This window comes from Pelodiscus sinensis, chromosome 12 (genome assembly GCF_052426305.1).
Source record: "Pelodiscus sinensis isolate ZL-2025 chromosome 12, ASM5242630v1, whole genome shotgun sequence".
NCBI classification, from domain to species: Eukaryota; Metazoa; Chordata; order Testudines; family Trionychidae; genus Pelodiscus; species Pelodiscus sinensis.
The window spans coordinates 28860291-28884142 of NC_143063.1; the positions used below are offsets into that span (position 1 = coordinate 28860291).

The 23852-nt window shown below is 47.2% G+C and overlaps 1 protein-coding gene across 4 annotated transcripts in view; it reads left to right on the forward strand.

The window, feature by feature from the left end:
- The window catches only part of TDRD12 (tudor domain containing 12), a 230676-nt gene that overhangs the window by 135646 nt on the left and 71178 nt on the right, over positions 1 to 23852 (forward strand). For all 4 annotated transcript variants that reach the window (XM_089781493.1, XM_075940128.2, XM_075940130.2 and 1 more), the window contains 4 exons: positions 403 to 590; positions 5065 to 5275; positions 6428 to 6520; positions 17945 to 18117. In XM_089781493.1, coding sequence (XP_089637619.1) covers positions 403 to 590; positions 5065 to 5275; positions 6428 to 6520; positions 17945 to 18117 — 665 coding nt within the window. The remainder of the gene's footprint in view (positions 1 to 402; positions 591 to 5064; positions 5276 to 6427; positions 6521 to 17944; positions 18118 to 23852) is intronic.

Genomic DNA, 23852 nt, shown 5'->3' on the forward strand with positions numbered 1-23852 from the left:
GGATGGAAGCACAGTGGTTGCTGGGATGCAAAGTGATGCACCACAGGCATTGGGACAGGACCCAGCGTGCCCTGTAACTCCCCTCTGCCTTCCCTCAGGCCTCAGTGTCAGAAAAAATAGAAGCAATCTGTGGGGTAGCTGTCCAGAATACCCTACTCTGAATGCCATTGCAAGTGCTGCAAGTTCGGTCATGCGACTGCACTGGCTGTTGACACTGGACACCCAACAGCAGTTTTCCTGCTGTCCTCTCTGATCAGTTCTATAACTGGTACATCTCTCTCTTGGTACTACTGAGCAGTACTGGAATTAAATCAGTGGATTTATCTATAAAAGACTGTCATTCAGTAATTTAATTTCATGAGTTGTCTATACTCTTTTGCATATCTTTTTTCACTCTTTCAGATACTACCTCTCCATATTGTGGATGCAACAAACTACTTTGGTCGCATAATAGATAAAAAAAAGGATCAATATGCAATTCTTGCTGAAGAGATGACTGAGTATTTTAAGAAAGCTGGGAATAAATTGTCAGTTGAAATGGTGGAGAAACAAGCGCTATATGGGTTACATGAAGAAGGTATTTTTCACAGGTAAAATATTCAGATTGATATGGAAAGAATGATTTTAAAAAATTAAATTCCTGGGTATTTTAAAGTAGTACTTTGTATTGAAATATTATTATATACTGAAAAAACTCAGTATTCAAAGGACTAAAAGAGACTATTATTAATTAGAATTCTATGTAATATAGGCTGTGTCTAGATTACATCTCTCTTTCGACAGAGGGATGTAAATTAGGCACTTTGAAATTGCAAATAAAGCTGGGATTTGAATTTCCCATGCTTCATTTGCGTAATCATGTAATGGCGCTCTTTCGAAAAAGCACCATTTCAAAAGTAATACCGTGGTCTAGATGCGGTTCTTTCGAAAAGGGAAGGCATTTTTGAAAGAGCCTATAAACCTCAAGTTCTCAGGCCTCTAAGCAGGAAATTTGAAGCCAGAAACCTATATTCGACCACTGGCTCCATCCCTTTCTACATCATTGAGACACAGTAACATCAGACCAGTGGGTTCTTGAGATTGTTCACACAGACTACTCTATCTCATTCATGTTTCTTCGCCTTCTCCTGCCCCTTCAGGGATGCCTCCCATGAGGACCTTCTCAGACAAGAGTTCAATTGACTTCTACACATAGAAGCAATAGAGAGTGTCCTTAATCTTTATCAGAGAAGAGGGTTTTATTCAACCTACTTCCTGACCCAGAAGCACACAAGAGGTTGGAGTCCCATCCTAGATCTGTGCAAATTGAACAAGTTTCTGAGAAAACAGCGCTTCAAGATGGTCATGCTGGCTTCAATCATTCCTGCGCTGTGCAGAGGGGACTAGTTTGTAGCCCTCGGCCTCCAGGATGCCTATTTCCACATCTCCATACTACCAGCCATTAGCATGCTCATCTGGCTAGCCAGAGAGCCCCCTGGAGTGCACTGGTATGCTGATGTGTATATATACCCTTGCTGGCCCTCCATCCCCTCAGTTCCTTCTTACCTACCCACCCCAAATGGAGTGACTCTTCAGGCTGATAGCCCACTGCCCTTAGCATACTGCTTTATCTTATTTTGTATTCATAGTTAGTCATATCTGTTAAATTAGTTTAGTAGTGTAAATAGTTAAATAGGGAGAGGCCCACTACTCCTTCTCCTATCACAGGAAGGGATTCTAGGGCCGCAAGGCTTCAAGCCTTGTGCTCGAAGCCTATGATCTGTGGTGACCCACATAATTCATGCTTAAAGTGACTCGGTGGGGCCAATTGGTCAGATAACTGCTCCATCTGCAAGAGTTTCAAGCTGAGGACCAAAGAGAGAGGGGGCCTCTAGGCTAAAACTCATCCTGATGGAGTTGGTTCTGCAGCCTCAGGTCCAGAAATGACTCCCATCAGTATGCAGCACACCCTCCTTGGCATGGGAGCCATCTATGGGACCGGCCAGGCACATGACGGCTTCATTGAAGGCGCCTAGGCACTTACTGCAGTCCCTGGCACCGAGGAGGCCAAGGGAGAGGTGGGCAGAAAGGCGTGGCCATAAAGTGTGACCAGAGGAATGGCATGTGGCCTCGAGGGCGCCTAGGGAGGACCTGGCGCCACCAAGGCAGAGACAGAGCTCAGTGTGTAGCCAGAGTCCAGGTCAGGAGGGTGCACTGGAAGATATCTGCTGCACCTTTGCTGCAGAAACATTTGCAGTGGCACAGGAGCTCATAGAGCTGACCTCCACACCACACATGCTGGTGCCGCCGCTGCCGGTACCAAGAGGGGCTCCTCTGGCACCGGAGGTGGTACCAATGAGAACTTCAGTACCATGCTGACATTGGCACCGATGACAATTCCAGCACCAGCAACGCACTTGTGCCGGCAACTTCAACACTGAGATCTTTGCCAACACCCTCACCGGTACCAGTTGTATGGACGGCATCAAAGGTACCAGGACAGGAGTTTCCCCCAGCACCGCAGAGAGATCCACTGCCGCAAGGATACTTCCTGGCCTACCAGCTATCTACGGTGCAGGCACAACTGCAGCAGGAGACCATCCAGGCACCAACGTTGCCCCCTCCCCGGCGCTGAGTTCTGTGCATAAGGGGAAGCCAGCAGCCATGGCACATCACCAGAGGGCACATTTGTCAATGGCCGCTCCCTGGTCAGCCTCTGACTATTGCTCTGAGTCAGAGGCCAAGTCAGCACATTCAGCCAGTTCATCCTATAGATCGAGATCCCGGCACTGGTCTTGCTCGTGCCACAGGTCTTGGCATTGTAGCCTTACAAGTCAGCAGGCCTGGCAGGCTCAGTGGCCACTCCAACCACAATGGCCGTTCTGGACTCGGCGGGCATACCACTAGGCCTAGGGTCCATCTCCTACAGCATCTCTGTTGAGGTCGTCACACGGGGGAGTGCCCCTTTGGTTATTCCACTACATAGGGTCCCACCATTGGAGGCGAGTCAACAGGCCAAGGAATTGGTGAGGCTCCTCCCATGATTGGGCAGTGTCCCAGAGCCAGGGATGATCAACCCACCTGTATCGGAGCAAGTGAGGCCACTGGTTGTGGAGAAGCCAAAAGTGACTGATTGGGGGGGAAAGAACAGACAAACGCTGGTGAGAGAATCCCAGTTCCCGTCCATGGATGCTAGGGACCACTAGGACTTGTTGAATAGGGTTTAGAGCCAAAGAGGCCCAGGAGGAAGTGGACCCCAAGGTAGATATCTTTAATGCAGCAGCCCTGGGCTGTGTGGCATTGCCACTAATCAAAACGATTGAATTTGCGTCCGAATGGCTTCTTTTTCCCGAAACATGGCATCCACATAAGGAAATTTAACCAAATTATTGCCTTCGTCACTTACGATCCAGAGTTCCAATTTGTCAAGAAAAGCCTTGATGATGCTTTGGTGAGAGAACAGATTTACGCCTTTCCCTTGAAGCTGAAGATTCAGTTTGTTCAAGATTCTGAAAATATTGACAAGATATGCAAGTTCTAAATTTGACTGCATCAGCACATTTCGGAATTCCTCTTTCCCTTGAGCCTGGAGAAATAAATCCAACTCTTCTCTCAACTGAAAAACTCTGTTGAGTACGTTCCCTGCTGACAACCACCATACAGAAGAGTAGAACAGCAACATGTCAAAGTCGGAACCCATGTCCAGGCAAAATCTTTTGAACAGCCTGGTGTTCAGAGCTGATGATTTGATGTGATTCACCACTTTCACCAATCCTTTGAAAACGGCATTCAGTTGATCAGGCAATGTTTTTGATGCCAAAGCTTCCCTATGAATGAAGCAATAAACTCTGTTTACCATTGGAGCATGCTGTTTCACTAGCATTTGGAAGCCTGCTCTTGAGCCCAGCATGGCAGGTGCACCATCAGTGGTGACACCCACAAGATTTACCCAGTCCAGACCATGTTCTTCAAAGAAATTGTTAACAATTTCCATCACATCCTGAGCCTTTGTGGTGGTATCAAGAGTCTTACAAAAAAGAAACTCGTCTTTGAAATCTCCCTCAACCATGTATCGTGTGAACACCAATAGCTGAGCGCACAATGTGACGTTGGTCGATTCATCCAATTGTATGGCAAACAATGGAAATTTCTTTATTTCATCCACAACTTGTTCACTGATGTTCTTTGATATCTCATTTATCTGTCTTGATACATGTGTCGTTAGAGACAGATATATCATTCAGCTTCCTTTCTGCTTCCTCGCCAAGAACAAGCCGCACAATCTCTTTTTCACAGGGGAGCACAAGTTGCTCTACAATGGTAAGAGGCTTCTTGGCCTGTGCAACTTTGTATGCAACAATGTAGGAAGCGTGCACTCCATTTTTTGTCTTACTGTAGAACGCACTTGCTGAGTCGAGGCACTGCTGTTTGAGACCTGATAACCACCGTTCAAAACAATCTTCATCCTTTTGCAACAAGTTGGGGTGACAATTTGATGTAGTCCCCCGAATACTTGTGCTTGACATTTCTTCCTGTCCTTGCCATTATAAACAAACTACACCACACCTGTAAAACAGCACATGTAGCACAGGACGAACGACTCAGCAACCGCTCAGCATGACGGTGGCAGCTACACTGACGGCAGCTCAGAGCCTCAGACGGAAGTTACTAGAAACACAATGTAGTTGCATCCAAGGTGATGCTATGGATGGCGTGCTTGTGAACACGACATAAAACAGCCTAACGGCGGCGCCTGCTTACGCCGTGTGACTTTGGACAGTGTTCCTGTGGACCACCGAAAAAGTCACCATGGGCCACTAGTGGACCACCAGTTGAGAACCATGGTTCTACATAATCAGTGCAAGATTGACAGGCTCTCTGGCCATGAAAGTGGCCACAGGGTGGAGGTGTTGGCGAGCACAGCAAGCAGGGGGCACTCTTGTTATTTAATGATGATATTGCATTTTCATAAACGTTAAGCAAACCCAGTAGATTAAGGTAGTATTTATCATTTCATTTTTTGTATCTCTGGTAATGTTGTATTTAATTTGGAAAATGAAAACATTCTTTCTTTTTGCCCCTAAGGGTTCAAGTGTTGGATATACCCCCAAAAGAAGAAAATTGTTTATTTCATAACGTTGTCATCAAGTATATAGATGAAGGCAGAATTGGTCAAGTGCAAGGTCATGAGCTTTTTCACTTACCTGCAAGATTTCAGGTTTTGCCCTCACAAGCTGTAGAATTTATTGTTAGTAGAGTGAAACCTATTGATAATGAAATTGAATGGAACCCAAAGGTAATCTTTAATATAGTATGTTTCTCTTTTTAACTCAAGTTCAGAAAACTTTTTTCTGAATTACTTAAATTGCCAGTGTTTTTTGTAGATTGTTTTTTATAGTTCATCCGTAATTTTTAGAAATCGGTGTTAGTAAATGTAATTAATTTTTAAGGGTCTTTTATTACTAAAAGATTTAATATTCCTGTTCCATTAGAACAAAACAATGCATTTCATAACTATTGCATTAATCATAATTGCCCTCCAACTGGGTACAGTAAAACCTGTTATCTGGCACACATGGAGATTAGGTCATGCTGGGGGGGGGAGGGCAAGATGAGGCCTGGTGAGGGGGTAAGAAGCCAGGGCAGCGGAGATGGCAGGGGTGGCCTGCTGGAGGGGGGAGAGCCACGAGGGGGCGGGCTAGGATGCATGGGGGTGGAGGAAGTGGGCTGCCAGTGCAGCCATGAGCCGCGGAGGTGCTGGACTTCCTGGAGCCATGGGGAGCTGACCTGCCAGGGGGCCGAGCGGCCACGAGGGTGCCAGGCTACTGGGAGCTGCAGAGGGGCTGGAGCAGCTGTTTGTCCCTCCCCCAGGTATGTACTGCATGCCCAGCTTAAACTGCCAGTTTGCTTCCCTCCCCCCGACTCAGAAATTTGCCAGTTTCTAAAGTTTCCCAGCTAGTTAAGTGTAAGATAGCACAGGCTTTACTGTAAGTACTTGGGGCTATTTCTTTGGGGAATGAGCTTCTGAGAGAACCCGTCTCAGAATCTAGTACAAGCCCTTTTACACCCTTTCTTTTGAAAACCTTCCACCAGTCTTTCACTTATATAGGAAGACTAGTTAAAGCATCTTCCAGGACTAGTCATGCTCCTTAGATCTGCCAAAAGCATTTTGACATGAAACTTCCGATAACCGTGCCGTATACTTCTGTTTTCCTCATGTCGCAGCGGTGAAACCTAATTCACTGACTTCCAGGCCAGCCCCCTTAATCATGCTACCTCTAATTATGCAATATATGTCTTTCATAGTTTATATATGGCTTGCTCCATAATTGTTTATTCAATTTGATAAATGTCTTAATTGCTAATTATAATTATCTGAGCTTTAAAATACAAAATTTGTACTTGTTTTCAGACTTATTTTAAATACAATCAGAGTTGTTTTTATTAGGTTACTAGATACATTCATCACAAAATTCGAGGAAAACTTCATGAAGCAAAAATAGTGCTTGCCTTAGGAAATACAGTTTGGGTTGATCCAATGGTAAGTATTAGAGAATATTTATCTGAATTTCTTAGAAATGCTCAATAAATGCATTCTCTTTGCATTCTTGTTACTGGTATTTTTATATATTTGTGACTATACTGAGAAAATACATGATGGTAAAGTGTAAGTTTAGCACTAGTGTTCACTAGTATGCAGTACCGGAAAAGCTGCAAATAAATGACACAAATAATCCTAAATGAATGTTAATAGAACGTTAATTCCATCAGCTGGATCTGGATAACAATCACTGTTCTAGCTCTGGTTTAATCAGGCCTAATCATCAGTTCTAGATCCTATGTCTGACACATGTCAGTTATATAACCCCAAAGTCCAGCTGCCAGTTTCTCAGCCTTCTTGACACTACCAGTTGCTTAGACTTATTATTTCCAGAACTGGGTGAGCTCTGGGACCAAGTGACAGTTACAGTTAGGCTTTGTAGAGAAACATTTTAAATAAACATAGATTTGTGAAACATGCAAGAGGGGTCTATTTTTTAAAATGTCTATATATGTTTATCTCTCATTTCTCACTCCTCATAATACTCTGGGTCCAAGATCTGTCCACACGTTACACACACACACACACACACACACACACACACACACACACACACACACACACACCAACCATGCAACACGTTACACACACACACACACACACACACACACACACACACACACACCCCCAACCATGCTTGGTTTACATGCACAGTTGCCATTATTTCAGACGTGTGGAAAAGTTCATAAGAGTTATTAAAAAGTCAGTAGTGCCTGGCAATCATGGCTTACTCTTCCAGTATGAGTTGTGTAATGTAAGAGAGCCTTTCTTCTGGCATTACATATTTTGATACGCTACATAATCTGGCTCTCAACACAGGGCACACAGGACAGTAATGTATGAAGTGGAGGTTCTAATCCATAAAGCAGGTTTGAAGTCTTAAGTAATGCAAAACAAAATTAAACTTTTTCAAGTGATGTCTCCGTGGGTGCTTCACTCTGGGTGCTGGTGCATTCTCACACTGGCGACAGGAGATTTTTGTAGCAGTGCCCTGCCACGTTGCACATGTGCCATGGTGCTGCCACCTGCTGTTTGTGTCTGTTTGACACACATGTGGTGCGGCTCCCTCGGTTCCTTCTCTATCATCCTCGGTGGCAGATGGAGCGCTGTTGACTCACCTTTTCTTCACCTAAAAACCCAAACAAAATTTTAGGTAATTCCAAGTTTCAACTTCTACCCTAACCACTGAACCCTCCCTCCCTCCCTCCCCCCCCCCCAAAAAAACCTCTACAACCCATTCTTTGTCACCATGCTTAGCTTTCCAGGCTTCAAACGTTGTCATTCTTGCTAGGGATGTGAAGCAAATACTTATCGTATAGTTGACATGCTGGTCGACTAGTCGCTCCCTCTATCGGGTGTTTCAAAGTGGGAGTGCTGCGTAAAGCCCGGGGCCAGACCTCCACTCAGCACTGCTGCTTTGAAATGCTGTGTGCAGCCCAGGGTCAGCTGGGGACCCGGGGCTTTATGCGGTGCTGCCACTTTGATATACCACATTGAGCCTGACACCGGGCTCCCTGCAGTGTTTCAAAGCGGCAGTGCCGCATGGAGCCCAGGGTCAGCTGGGGACTCCGATTAGAAGTGCCGCAAAGAGCACAGGGCTGGCAGGGGACTTTTGAGACCTCTGCTGGCCATGTGCTCCCTGCGGTGCTTTCACCATTGAAGTGTAGCAACAGCTCTGGGGCTGTTGCTACACTTCAAAGGCAGAGGTGCCTTTATTGACTAATCCTATAGTCTGCAAATTGCACCGACTATTCTCTTAGCCAATTAATCAAAATTTTACATCCCTAATTCTTGCCAGTAAGCAATGCAAGTCTCTGACAGTCATGCCTCTTGCATAAGGTGTCTCAGGGAGGCCCACTTGACGTGAAAGTGTTCGCACTGTTCCATTCTTGTGGCCAGAGCTCAATGCAACCATGCCAAAAAATCACTACAGCCACAGGATAACAACTCACCACCACCATCCCCAGAGGCAAGAAAACTGCACCAGTTAAATCAAGAAGTATGGACAAAAGTGATCCCTCTACCTCCGCTGACAAACTAAAAGTGAAAACCTGGGTTTCTCTGGAGAAATTGCTACTTCCGGCGCCAAGCTCAGCTAGAGTGAGTAGAGACAGCAAGCCCAGCACCTCTGGCATAGTACCGCGTAAACACTCAGTGCTGCAGAAGAGAACTCATTCAGAGCCCAGACAGAAAATGTCAGCACCAATGGCACCAGCTGAATCCACAGTGCCACCCAAACACCACAAATCTATGCTGAAAACAGCACAGGAGACAAAACTGCATGTGGCGCCTAAGAAACCCTGCACTGACATGCTGCCTCCTGAAGGCACCATCTCCTATGCCATCAGCGGCACCAACCACAGTGCAGTCAGCCTTGGCACCGCCGCTTGACCACACGTAGCACAATTCACCAGCATTAGCCTGTGCTACGTTAGTTCCATCATCATTGGGGCGGACTGCTCATTCACCAAGGTCACCAGGTCCATCTGTTTCATGAAGTGAGGCTGGCAGCGGTCCGCATAGCCGCATTTCTTCTCCGCATTCCAGCCCTACTCAAAGATACCTCCTTTGGGAATCCTTCTCCAGACCATCGCACCCACTTCCATCACCTCCCTGGTATTCACACTATTGGTCTTACCCACCACCTCCTTATCTCTACCAGTGGGATCCCTGGGATACTTGGTCTTCTCGCAGGAGCCATCATACCACTCCTTCCACACCATCCAGGAAACCAGCACAATCCCCTCAGCCTGCACCTAGAGACACCGCACTGAACTCCCCAGAACACTTACTATCAGAGGTGGAGGATTTGCTGTCAGAAGGAAAAAACAGATCCCCATTATATAACTCCTCTTCATCACCCGATGAGTCCATCATCCCCTTACCCCACCCCCATTGGATGATGCAAAACAATTCCAGGAACTTTTCAAGAGGGTGGTTCTGGCACAGAAACGTAACCTACAAGAGGTACAAGTAAAACAGTACAAACTGTTGTGTACGCTGCAACCTCTGACGTCCTCCCAACACATCTCCAAACTGATAATATTCTGTATCATCCACTTTCGTGATCTTCATAATAAACCCTTGACAGCTCTGCTGAGAGTCCATACCACCCACTTTCCAGGAAAACAACTACTGCTTTCCTGAGCAGTGTCACTTTGAGCAACATCTATTGGGCAGCCACCTGGTCATCTGAACATAGCTTCGCCAGGCATTATGCTATCATGCCACAACTCGCAGGTGATAGTGGTGGCTACAGCAGTCTTATCAAGGATCACACTTCCAATGGATGAGGCCATCATGGGCACTGCTGATATCTAGGAGACCTCAGCATTGATTAAACCCATCAACAAGAGCGTTGACCGTAAATACTTCATCACACCTTGTGATGAGGTGTGGCTACCCTGCACTGAGTCACAAGATGTTCCCGACCCAGCTGGCCGAAAAGGTCCCACCCCCATGACCCTGCTGGACACGCTTGAGAGGGAGGCTGCGTATAAAAGCCAGGGAGCCACTCAGTCAGGGCTGACTGCCAGAGGGGAAGGAGCTCAGGCTGGAGCTCCCAATCAGTTCCTCCAGCCACAGCCTACGCAGACACAGTGGCTTCAGCCGCAGCCTCCATAGCAACTGCTGCAGCAGCGTCAGCTGCAGCCTCAGCAGCCACAGCCTCGGTAGCAGCTTCATCCGCAGCCCCTGTGACAGCTCTGGCCAGGGAGACCGTCTAGCTAGGACCAACCCACTGAACAGAATTCCGAGAATAGAACAGCGCACTGGAAGCAGTAGGAAGTAACCCAGGGCAGATAATTGTCCTCCGGGAGCTCAGCGTGTTCTGGCAGGCATCCCCTCTGAGCAGGCAGTGGAATTTGCCATTGCCAACAGGGCCCTGGGCTGGGACCCAGTGTAGTGGGAGGGTCTGGGTCTCTCTACCTCCCCACCCCACAACAATCTCGCTCCCTAGTATTCGGGGAAGCCTTCTTTGGGCTAGGCCATTGTGAACTTGGGAGAGGGGAATGTGTATCTGACTAGGCTGGCCTGGTCGTATTCACACTGATAGAGGGGATTGTACCTTGGGACTAGGCAGGGCATGCCGGATTCACCCTAATAGTGGGGACTGTACTTTGGGGATTAGACCTGCAGGGCTGTATTCATCCTAATAGAAGGAATTGTACCCTGGGATTGAGCCTGCAGGGTTATATTTACCTGGCAGAAAGCGAGCATGGACCCCGACCTTGGGGGCTTCTGGACTGTCAAGGGTGCTGGCCCCTCAGCACACCTAACGGCATATGCTTTCTTTTTTTCACACCCACCACCTAACTCCCTGGTGGTTGACTCAGCCAGAAATAAAGGCCAAACAACCAAACATAGGATCTACTACCCTGGGCAAAGAGCGTAAGAAACTTGACAACATGGGCAGAAAGGTATACTCCTCGGCAACCCTACTATTAAGGGCAGCTAACTGTACCGCCATGCTGTGTACCGATTATGATTATATGAGCTACTCCAAACTATTAGCGCTCCTCCAGTTCCTGCCAGAGCACAAAAGGCCAGCACTCCTGAGTATTATGCAGGAGGGGCACACTATCTCATGCACAGCATTACAGTCTTCTATGGATGTGGCTGACACTGCAGCATGTACCACTGCAACTGCCATCGTCATGTGTAGGGCTTCGTGACTCCAGGCAGCCGGTGTTCCTAGGGAGCTACAGCACAAAGTCGAAGACCTCCCATTTAATAAAGCTAACCTTTTTGCCACGAAAACGGATGAGGTCTTATACTCTATGAAGGACTCCCAAACAACAAAGAACTCTCGGCATGTACACACCACCTAATAAAAGGTTCAGAGACAACACCCATCCAAGACCTAGAGAGCATTACCGACCGCGACCTTAATATGATTTTAGATAAAAACATAGACCTCAACAGCTCAGACCTCAGCACCAACAATTTCCCACAATGTCCCGGCCTTCATCCTCTAAGCAGCAAGTTTGAAGGTTTGGTCTGGTGTCAGAGACACACCCCTACTATGGCCACATCACCAACTGGACAATTTCAGTTCAGTTACTGCCTGTGGCCCTTTTTACACAAATGAGCACAAATAACATCAGGCAGATGGGCACTAGAGCTCATGAAAGTGGGCTACTCCATCCCCTTCATCACTGTTTCTTCTCCCCATTTCCCCTTCCCAGCTCTCTTTAGGGACCCCCTCATAACGTGCTCCTTCAACAGGAGGTCCAACATCTTCTGCATATAGGAGCAATGGAGCCAGTGCCCACAGCCTTTCAAGGATGGGAATTCTATTCAACATACTTCCTAATCCAAAAAAAACCTGGCAAGTGAAGGCCCATTTTAGATCTAAGAAGGCTCAATAACTACGTAACACAGAGAAGGTTCAAGATGGTGACTAGTGACAATTATTCCAGCCTTGCATCTGGGATATTGGCTCTTGGCTCTCGACCTTCAGGACACATACTTCCACATAACGATACATCCTGCTCACAGACATTTCCTATAGTTTACAGTGGGAGACTAACACTACTAATATCACGTTCTCCCTTTTGACAGCCCCCAGAGTTTTCTCCAAGAATCTGGCTGTTACGGCTCGCCTACGCTGGCAGGGAATGATAATGTTCCCATACCTTGACGACTGTCTAATAAAGGGCATATCATTCCAAGAAATGCTGTCCATGGTCAATACAACCATCAGCCTCCTATTCTGTCTTGGCTTCCACATAAATGCCCAGAAATCTATGCTCCAACCGACTCAAACTCTGTGTTCATAGGAGTACACATAGATACCATTTTAGCTAAGGCAACACTGCCGAAACACAGATTTGAGACCTTCCAGAACCTCATAACTGTGGCACACACAACCCCAACTACAACAGGATGTGAATGCCTCAAAATCTTGGGTCATGTGACTGCAGCCATCCATGTAGTGCAATGGCCAGACTACACGAGGTGCTTCCAAGCTACATTGTATGTACCTCACAAGGACCCCCCTCGCCAAAACTGTCACTATTCCACCGCACGTCCCCAACTCTCTGGATTGGTGGATGGACCTGACCATCATACTAAGGAGAGTATCTTTTAGATGAACCCCCACATTTACTATCACAACAGATGCATGCCTTATCGGATGGGGGGGCCATCTGGGACCTCACACTGTGCAAAGCAAGTGGTCGTTCACTGAACAAACATTCCACATCAACCTGGTAGAACTCAGGGCAGTCTGTTATGCATGCTGTGACTTCCTACAGTACATAGCTCACAAAACAATTGATGTCATGACAAATACCACCTGCATGTATTATATCAACCAGCAGGGTGGGTCCAGATCTACTTCCCTATGCATAGAAGCACTGAGACTATGAAACTACTGCATTGCACACCACATCACCCCCATAGCTACCTACCTCCTCGGGGTACTCAGCGTGACGGCAGACACTCTGTCGTGTCTACTCCGATCACCACAAATAGAAGCTAGACTCTCGAGCCCTCAAGGAGATATTCGTCAAATGGGGGCAGCCGGATATATTCGCAATCAGAGCCAACCGAAAATGCCACGTCTTCTGCTCCAGAGAAGCCCTGGGAAAGGGATATCTAGGAGATGCGTTCTCCCTGAAATGGGACGCAACCCTCCTATACACATTCCCACAGATTCCCTTAATACACCGAATCATCACAAAAATCAGACAAGAATGAGCTTATGTAGTCTTGGTTGCACCAGTATGGTCAAGGCAAACTTGGTTCTCTTACCTGCACAGATTAGCGATAGAGGAGCTTCACATTTTCCCCACAACGCAATCTTCTCACTCAACATCACAGCAGAGTTTTCCATCCCCATCCAGACAAACCACCACATGGCTCCAAAATGTTGAAAACACCTGCTCAGAAAAAGAAACAGATTCTAATTAAAAGTAGAATCCATAAGGAAAACTTACCTGTACGAGTGGACGAGGTTCTCTGAGTGGATCAAACAGTATCATCCTACACCACCCAACGAAACACCTTTCCTCATTATATTAGATTACTAGAACTAAAAGAAACAGGTCTTGCTTTCAACACTATTGAAGTTCATGTAGCAGCAATAGCAGCCTTCCATAGAGCCAAGAATGCCATTTCATTCTTTTCACACCCACTTATTAAATGCTTCCTTACGGGTCTCCAAAATACTTTCCCATTGGTATGGCCTCTAGTCCCCATATGGGCCCTGAACCACATCCTTAAAAGCCTAACTAAACCACCCTTTGAACCTCTAGCAACTTGCTCATGGCTACACCACTTCATGAAAGTAGCCTTTCTTGTAACCATCACTTCCAGCAGGAGAGTCAAGTTAGTTAGCAGCACTAATGGCAGAACTGCTGTACACAGTATTTACCAAGGACAGGGTAATCCTTCAGCTGCACCCTGAATTCCTACTGAAGGTCCCATCTCCTTTCCACATTAATGATCCCATATACTTATCTGCATTCTTTGATGTTCGAAGAGCATTGTTTCTATCTAGATCAGACATAACCATGGAGGAAATCAACCAGACTTCCTGTCTTTTGCTGAATGATCCTGAGGTCAAGCCATCTACTCACAAAGAATATCCAAATAGATCTCATCTTGCATCCACACTTGCTACATCATTCACAACAAACAGCCACCAGATACCATCACTGCTCATTCTACCAGTGCTCTTGCCTCTATAACTGCCTTTAGAAGACATTTGCAAGGCAGCCACTTGGTCATCTGACCACACTTTTGCAAAACACTATGCTCTCACCTCCGCCATCGCTCCATCCATAGCAGTTGGGCAAGCGGTGTTCTTCTCAATTGCACTGGCGGAGCTCGAAACGCATCTCCACGACACGACTACTGCTTTATAATCACTCAGGGTATGTCTACACATTAAAGTTAATTCGAAATAACAGCTGTTATTTCGAATTAACTTCCCTAGTGTCTATATAGCCAAACTGCTATTTCGAAATAAATTTGAAATAGAGCGCTTATTTCGAATTTGGTAAACCTCATTCTATGAGGAATAAATAACGTCAAATTCGAAATAAGTGCTGCAGCCCTTCCCACTGTGCCCTGGTGGCCATTTTGGGCCAAACCAGGAAAATGCATCTCCTTTCCCCCAGCCCTGGAGCCCTTTAAAGGGGTAGACTCTAGTCACAGTGCATGTGCCAGCTCCAGGCATTCCAGCAGTTGCTGCCCCGACCCAATGGCCCCACAGTGAGCTGGGCAGCCAGTGCCAACCAGCCGTCCACTGTCCAGTCCCCCAGCTCCGAGGAGCCAGCCTGGGGCCGGAGAAGGTTGGCACCTTCCTGGACTAATGCGGAGATCATGGATCTCATTGAGGTTTGAGGGGAGGCCTTCAGCGTCCATGATCTCTGCACTAGAAAGAGTTATGTGGCCGTCTATAGTCTGATAGCTGCTAGCATGACCACAAAAGGCCATATGTGCACCCAGGAGCAGGTGTGCATGAAAATAAAAGAACTACAGCAGGCGTATGCCAGGGCCACACGGGGCAGCTCCCCAACAGGGGCAGGCACATGCCCCTATTTTGATGCCTTAGACCGCATCCTGGGGGGCAGAACGGTCCGTGCGCAGAGGGCCCTGACCAGGGCATGGAGGAGGAGCGGCAGGAGCCGAGATGGAGTGTGCTACGCTGCCAGGACTCCTAAGCTGTCCCAGCAGCCGAGTCACCAGGATCATCCGGAGAGGCAACTACATGTGAGCGCCATCACTGTCCCCTTATGGCGGGGAAGGCGGGGGGAGGGATACCAGGTACTGCGCACGTGGGCTTTGCTTACCCCACATCACGCAGCAACCTGTGCAAGTGCTACCCCGGGGCATGTGGCTCCAGCTGTCTGCCACACATGCGTGTGTGAAGAGACATGGCATGCTCCTGACCCTGGGGAGGGACACAGCAGGATGCCCTCTCCCCACAAGGCCATTATACACAGATGCAGGAGACATCTCCCCCCACCTCAGCTGCATTATACACAGCACAGGGACATGGGTGCGGTCTCGGGGCAGCTCCCACTCCCGGGGATAGCCGGACATTCTGATCATTGCCTCTGTGCAAGCACATCCGCTCTGATGGTGCAAGGAATGGTCATCCTCGCCTTGCAGAGGGGGGAGGGGCCTCACCCACTGTCCCCCCAGGGATAACTGACCACTTCTCTTGTTTCTGCACAGCCGCACCAGCTGCGCGTGCAGGATGCACCACCCTTCCTGGGATGTGCTCCCACACCCGAGGGCTCTGCAGGACCACCCGAACAGTGTGGGCACTGTGAGCCCTGCACCGCACCCTACAGAACTGGGTGCAAGAATCTCTGGTGAGAGCAGCTTGCCTAGGGCCATGCCATCTGCTAACACCTGCAAATGCTGGTGCACAGCGTGCTGCCTCCTGCCACTCCAGCGCCTGCTGCCTCCCTAGCTACCGCTCCTGCTCCCACTCTTTCTCCTCCTCCTGCTTCTCCCTCCACATCCTCCTCCCCATCTCTCCAGGGACGCCGAGGCCCCCACATCTGCTGTACTGGGAGACAGTTGGCCCGCTGAGACCCTCACCACTAAGCTTCCCCTCCTTCTTCCCCTTGCTTCCCCTTCACCTCTCCCACCCTCTCTCCTCCCCTCTCCCATCTCCTTTCTCCAGTCTCCTCAGAGTTTCATCCCCCCCAATTTTGTTAAATAAAGAGTTTGTATTTATAAAAAAACTGTTTTTTATTTTACATTAGGAAGGGAGGGTTGGGGGGAGGGAAGGTAAGTGAAAGGCTGTGAGGAAGAAATGAGGCACAAGCCCCCAGTGAGGCAGACCAGAGAAGTTCTTAGTGCTCCTCAGGGTGGATGCTCTCCCGCAGGGCCTCCTGGATACTGACAGCCCCTGCGATGGACCTCCCAGATGGCAGCCCACAGAAAGTGCAGCCAGGCTCGTAGCAACGCGTCCACGAGAAGCACCAGAGTGCCCAGAGGCAGCTCTAGAGCCATGTTGCAGAGTGCTATGGTTGTCCCGAGTGAGGGCAACCAGAACACACAGAGAACAAATGCTTTGCTGTCCCTCAGTGAGGTAGGCAGGGAAACCTGAGAACCGTCTGCCCGGGGGGTGTCCCTTTAAGCACAAGCCTCAGATAGCCTCAGGCAGCAGCCACACAAAGACACTCCTGACTTGATGCCCTGCCTGAGCTGGTTCCAGCTGGCCTTAAATGAGATTCGGTGTCCACTCGGCATGGATGTGGATTAACTATTTCGAAATAACGCTGTAGCGTAGACATATCCTCAGAGTGGAACACCCATGGGGATATCACTTGAAGAAGAAAAGAGAGTAACAGGAGTTTTTCAAAATGTGAGTCCCCGTGGGTGCTCCACTACCCTCCCTCCTTCCCCTATTTTGGAGCCTCTCCAGGGCTAGAACCAGTGTAAAAAAGGAATGGAGGGAGCTGTACTGCGCACACACCAACAGCACAACGAGACACCAATGCCTAACAGACAACAATGGCATGAGCTCCACGGCAGGGCACTGCTGCAAAAATCTCCAGTCGCTGGCACTAGGACACACCAGCAACCACAGTGGAACACCAATGGGGGGACACATCTCGAAGAACTCCCGTTACTGCACAGGGTGAGTAACTCTCTTTCATAAATGGACACAGACACTTTTTCCAAAACCTTTCACACTATGTGTACACTGAGATAACATTATCTCTATCCCAAAGAACTTACAGTTGTGTATGCATGAAACACACAAAATTACGTTAAAAGAATGTTAAATTTGCAAAGACAAGCACTGAGAAGATAGGAAATGCCAGAATTAAATTTTCCTGTGCAACCTTAATTACATTCCTTGTGAGTATGCATTATGACATATTCCTTAATTATGTGGCCACATTTTTTTGAGGATTTAGTGTCTTGCACAGTGTACTCACTTCAGTATTTTTGTTTTACTTTCATTGTTTAAATTATATGGCATCAGGCCTTACAGCATACTATTTAAACCTTGCTATGAAGACAGAATTACCAGTTTCCTGATGGCATCATCACTATAGTATTTGAGTTTTCATAAACATTAATCTTTAGAACAACTTTCCTTCTCTGTGGTTCTGGAAGTTACTTTAATTGATGAAAGCGTGTGGTACCTTAACACTGTTCATCAATATGTTATAGTAGAGAAGAAGGAAATTAGTAAAAAAGATTATAATTAAGTAATTATTCCATTTAACTAAAGATAAATTAGTTGGTTTTCAGAGTTATAGATGCACATGATGTTTATTCACATGTGCCAAATGTTTTAGTTTAAGTTAATAGAAAAACTAGAGGTAGAATGAGTTTCTTATAAAAACAAATGTTGTTTACATAGTATATCTTTCTTTATATAAGGTCCGGGTCACCAAGCTTTCAGATTTGAAGACTTCTATCAATGAATACAATATTCGGTCTGAGATTTTATCTATGGGAATGGGAATTGACAATCCGCAGCATATAAAACAACTCCAAAAATTGTGTGAACATGCAAAAATGCTAGCTCTTGAAGAAACGACCCTGCATACTTTGTAAGTGATTGTTTTTGATTTGCATGCATTCTTTTAACAAATGCTGGTTTTTGTCTGAGAGAAGTTTCTTAATTTGATAAACAAGATATTTATACACTATGTATAAATTCATAAAACAGTTGACCTTTTATTTCAATGTGGTGTCTACTTGACTGGCACCTGCAACATGTTTACTTTCCCTGAGAGGCTTTTCTGGACTCATATTCTGCATTGCAAAATCACAGAAAAAAATAGAAATTGCTACTTCAAATGTCTTGTAATAGGAATGTCAAAATTCAAAATTTCTTGTGATGAGTAGTTTTTAATGAACTAGTTCCAAATTTCAATACTCTCCATCAACTTAAAATTTGACATAAAGACTGAACTTTTGGAGTGACTAATGTGAAAACTTATTTGAGTGATTGCTCATGTTCATTCTATGTAGGTGTGTGTGCTCGCCTCATGCACCGGTGCTGGAAGATTTTTCCTTAGCAGCACCCGTAGAGGAGCCATCTCAAGTGTCCCTGGAGTTGTGCACACATGCCATGCTATATAGAGTGATTCTGGCCCCCCTCTCCTCAGTTTCTTCTTGATGGTGCTTGGAACTTGCTTGTCTCATCATTAACTGTTATGCATTTCCCTATTTAGACTTGGAGTTTTTGCTGTAAATAATTTCTCTTGTTTGTCAATTTATTGTTTTAAGTGGTTAGATAGCGTAAGTCCATTAGATGCTTAGCCTCAGGTCAGGGCATGCCCTATTCCCCATGCTTCAACTTGTCACAGCTGTAATTGGTCCATGCCAATGTGTGACCTCCACTGTGACTGATTGCAGTGCTTAGGAGAGGCTTACAGAAATGATAAATGCCGCATTTGCAAGTCCTTCAAGACTCATACCAAAAAGGAAAGGGACATTCATCTCAACACTCTCCTAATGGAATCTGCTTTAGATCTGGTATGCAAGCACTTGGATAATGCACTGATTACCAGTGCATGAGTGCACAACGCCCAGTGCCGTCGACTTCCTGGCAACACTCCCTGGTCCCATGCAAGTCCAGACAAAGCAAGGGCAAATCTCCAGGGCCTAAAAAGGACAGTCCATAACATTGATTCCAATGCATTCTCCTGCTATAGTACAGCAGATATCTTGGGCCCCTTTGGAATGTGGCTCCTCTTCTCGTTTCGTAGCCCAGTCTCAGAGCAGCATCAAACAGCTCTGGGTGTCATCAACCCCAGAGGCCTTACAGGCAGCCAAGGACATCTTGTCATTGCCGTTGATGTCACTCCTGTGTTCACAGGACTGTGCCATAAAGAAAGCCCAACATGGGACCACTCCAGTCTCCACAGAGGTAGGGTTCCCCCTTGGTTGGAACATCCAAAGGCCCACCTCCTTGCAGTGAGAGCTGCTGATCCCACAGTCTGGCCCAGTCCCCTGCGGGGCCTAAGGCCGCAGAAGACATCAGGTGGAGCTGTCTGGGACTTTAATGCAGCTATCCTGAGACATGCATCCACCAGTACGAACGGTACACTCAGGACCAGTACTCTTTGCGGTCCAAGTGCTATTATTCAAATAGGTCCCTGCCGTGGCCTTGTTCATTGCGCTTGTATTGTATCGTGGCTCACAACTCCCCGCAACATGTTTGTGAGGGACACGGGTTCACATTACTGCTTTGCTTTGCAGCATTGCTCTTCAGCCAGTTGGCACTGATCCCATAGCCATTCATGAACCAGACAGCCACTAATGCTGCATGTCCTCTTGCAGATGACTCTCTCTGAAGGACCACTCTCGATGTTCCTCTGCATCCCGGGTATCATTATCAATGGCTAGCATGCAGCACCACACTACCAATCTTTGTTCCTGGTCCCCTGGCATTACACGCTCTGTCTGCCTGGCCTGGCTCATGTTCCTCCTTTGACATCTCCAGTACCGCAAATGGGCCCCTAGATTGCTCAGAGGTTACAAGCCTGGCTGTCCTAGTAGTGCTCCTAGAACCTGTGGGGCGGTTCCCATGCCATCACAGGTGCCACGCTGTATAGCCAGCATGTCAGTGTCACAATTGGCTGCCTCCACTAAATGCCTTTTGGCAGCTGAGGCTTCGAAGGCTCCCACTCTGCAGGTGGAATAGGAGGTAGAGGCATAGACTTCTACCTCTCTGATCCTGAAGAAGTTCCCCTGTGCAGGCCATCTCCGCTTCTTCCTCCAGATGAAGCCATTGTGGAGCCCCTGGACAATGCTCAGGCCCACCAGGAATTTTTTAATAGGATGACCACCAACCTAAACCTGTAGGTGGAGGAGCTCAAGGAGCTTCAGAATACCATATTTGAGATGTTGGGAAAGCTCTGCCCCAGCCAGAGTTGCCTTTACTCCCCATGACTGGGTGGCCAAGATGGCTACGGAGCTGAGGCAAACACCTGCCTCTATTTCCCCTATCTGTAAGTGAGTGGAACGCAAATACTTCATTCAAGCAAAGAGTCACAAGTACCTTTACTCCTACCCAGCCGCCAACTGTCTGGTGGTGGAGCCTGTCAATAATGGAGAGAGGCAAGACCAGCATGGGACATTCCTGAAAAATAAAGGCTCAAAGAGACTTGATTTATTCAGGCAAAAAAATTGTTCATTCTCCAGCCTACACCTCCAAGTGGTGACTCATTAAGCCTTCCTAGCCCGCAACAAGGTAAATATGTGGCAGACTCTGAGTTCTGGGCCCTGGTGGAGGAGGGGGCAACAGCTGCTCAAGCAATGCTTCATGCAGCTTCAGATGCGGTGGACATGGCAGCTTATTCCACGGCTTTGGCCATGTCCATGCAAGGGCATCATGGCTGCTTCTCTCTGGCCTCTCTCTCTCAAGGTGTAGTAATTCCTGCAGGAACTCCCCTTCAGCGATGTGGCCCCATTTGTGGGGCAGATAGACACTAAGCTGCACAGGTTGAAGGACTGCAACATAATTCTCTGTACCCTTGGTTTGTACATCCTGAGGCCAGTGTATAAGAAATTCAAGCCCCAAACTCTGGCTGATCAGCCTTCCGAACCCTGCAAGGACTCCTGGAAGAGCAAGTACAAAGGGTTCATGAGGAGGCAGTCTAAACCTCACTCTTTCACACAATTCAGTTCCTGTGGTCCTAAGACTGCCCCTAAATGTCTCTTTTGAAGGTACGATTGAGGAGGATGTACCTCTCAAACCGCAGGATACTTCCCCTATGCTCTTTTCCAGCCAGATGTGCCCTTTCCTCCCTGCCTTGCGTTCTATGAACATGGACCATTGGGTCCTTGACACGGTGCAATAGGGTAATACGTTCTAGATCTTCAGCACCCCACCTCCGCTCCCCACCTTCCTTCAAGGACCTTCTCATGAGACATTCCTTTTGCTGGATGTCAAAAGGTTGCTCAGACTTGGGGCAGTAGAGGAGGTTCCGCATTGCTACCGGAACCAACTGTTTTATTTCCACTACTTTTTGATCCCCAGAACCAAAGGGGGTCGGGGGTTCTAGAACATTCTGGACCTGCACAGCTTAAACTCCTATTTGGTGAGGCTAAAGATCCTTGGCCTCCATCATCTCTTCCCTGGATATGGAGTAGTGGTACACCGCCCTCAATTCAGTGGTGCATATTTCCATATTGTGATATTCGAGGGTCACAGAAATTCCTGCAGTTCATGGTTGTAATCAAACTACTGCTAGTTTACAGTCCTCCTGCTTGGCCTAACCACAGCCATTCTGATTTTTACCAGGTGTATGTCAGTGGTGGCCACCCACTTCCTACAAGCAGAGGTTCAGATCTATCCTTACCTGGATGATTGGCTCATCAGCCTCAACTCCAGCTTCAAAGTCTTGCTTTTCCTGTGTCGCCACTTTGACCTGTTGATAATACAGAAAAGTCACAGTGCTGATCTAATTCATAGACTGGTACAAGTGGTACTTGACTCAATACTAGTGAGGGCCTTCCTAACTCAAGACCAGTTCTGTGCTCTTGCTGACATCGTAGCCTGCCTGAGCACTTCTTCAGCAGTTCTGGCCAGGTTCTTCTTCAAGTGGTGTCCCCGTGGGTGCTCCATTTTAGGTGTCGGTCATCCCAGCGCTGCAAATTGGTGTTCTCTCTGCAGCCTTCACATAGTCAGGCAGTGGCAATGTCACCACCTAATGCTCCCTCTACAGCTCATCATTCAGAGCTGGAGGAAGGTCAACTCTCCAAGGTTGCAGAACACTCACCAGCTGTATCACTGACTGATTAGTCATTGTCATCCTGTGAGGAAGCAGTCATACCTAGTGACTAGTCCCTTCCTGGTGACAAGAGGCAATTTCAGAAGCTTTTCAAAGGGTGGCTGCATCTCAGGACATCACATTAACTGAGGTACCTGAGAAATAACACAGGCTCCTTAAAAACCTCCAGCCATCACAACAGGGAAAAGTGGCCATCCCCATTGATGACGCCATCATGGAGGCTGCCGATGGGATATGGCAGACCCCAACTTCAACAGTGCCAACTAACAAAAGTAATAGAGATGTAGCCGTGTTAGTCTGGTCTTGCTGAACCAAAAGACAGGACTATGCAGCACTTTAAAGACTAACAAGATGGTTTATTATAAACCATCTTGTTAGTCTTTAAAGTGCTGCATAGTCCTGTCTTTTGTTTCAACTAACAAAAGAGCTGACAAAATATTTGTTCCTCCAAAGGGAGCTGATTTCTTATTTTCCCACCCTCAACCAAATTCATTAGTCGTTGACTCTACTCAACACAGAGCCAAATTACCACAATATAAAAACATAGCAAATAAAGATAATAAACGTATGGATCTGTTTGGAAGAAAGCTTTATTCTTCAGCTACCTTACTCCTGCGTATAGCAAACTACGCGGCAATACTCTCCAGTCACAACTTTGATAACTACACAAAATTGGCCTCTCTCTTAGAACGTCTGCTGGACTCCAAAAGACCCATATTAAAATCCATAGTTCAGGAGGGCCTCCTCCAGAACAGCACTCCAAATAGAACTCGATGTAGCTGATACAGCAGCCAGAGCTACTGCTACAGCAGTAGTTATGAGGAGGTCCTCCTAGTTACAGTCTGCGGGGGTCCCTAGTGGGTTCATAGGTGGAAGATCTCCCTTTTGACAAGCAAAAATTATTTTCTGAGAAGACCGATGACGTGTTGCATTCCAGCAAAGACTCTAGAACAACATTGCGCATTCTTGGGATGTATACTTCCCCATTCTGCCATAAACTCTACAGTACATATCAAAAGCAGCGGGAGTTCTCCTACTCCAGGTACTAACAACGCTCTTCTGATCAGTCAAGGAGGAAATTACACCCATAAAGGAAATGTCCACAGAGCCCTCATAATACTGACAACCAGGCAAGCAAGCAGCAGGTTTGGCCTGTTGGTTGAGGGTCTGAAAAATGTCCCCATCTCACACGAAACATCTCACACTGCTTTGGCCTTCTATTACCATCTGAGGCCTTTGTGTCATCGCTGGGCAGCCATCACGTCAGACTCCAGGGTCCTCGAGATAAGATCAGGGTAAACCATCCCCTTTATCTTGCTTTCCCCCACTATTCCACCCTCCCTTTCCCTCTTCAGGGACCCCTCTCATGAAGACCTGTTAAAACAGGAGGTACAATGACTGCTCAGTATAGGAGCAATGGAAGTAGTACTGGAGGACTTCAGAGTCAGGGGGTTCTCCTCCCCATTACTTTCTCACACCAAAAAAGATGGAGGATGGTGGCCTATTTTGAATCTCTGCAAATTGAATCAATATCTTTGAAA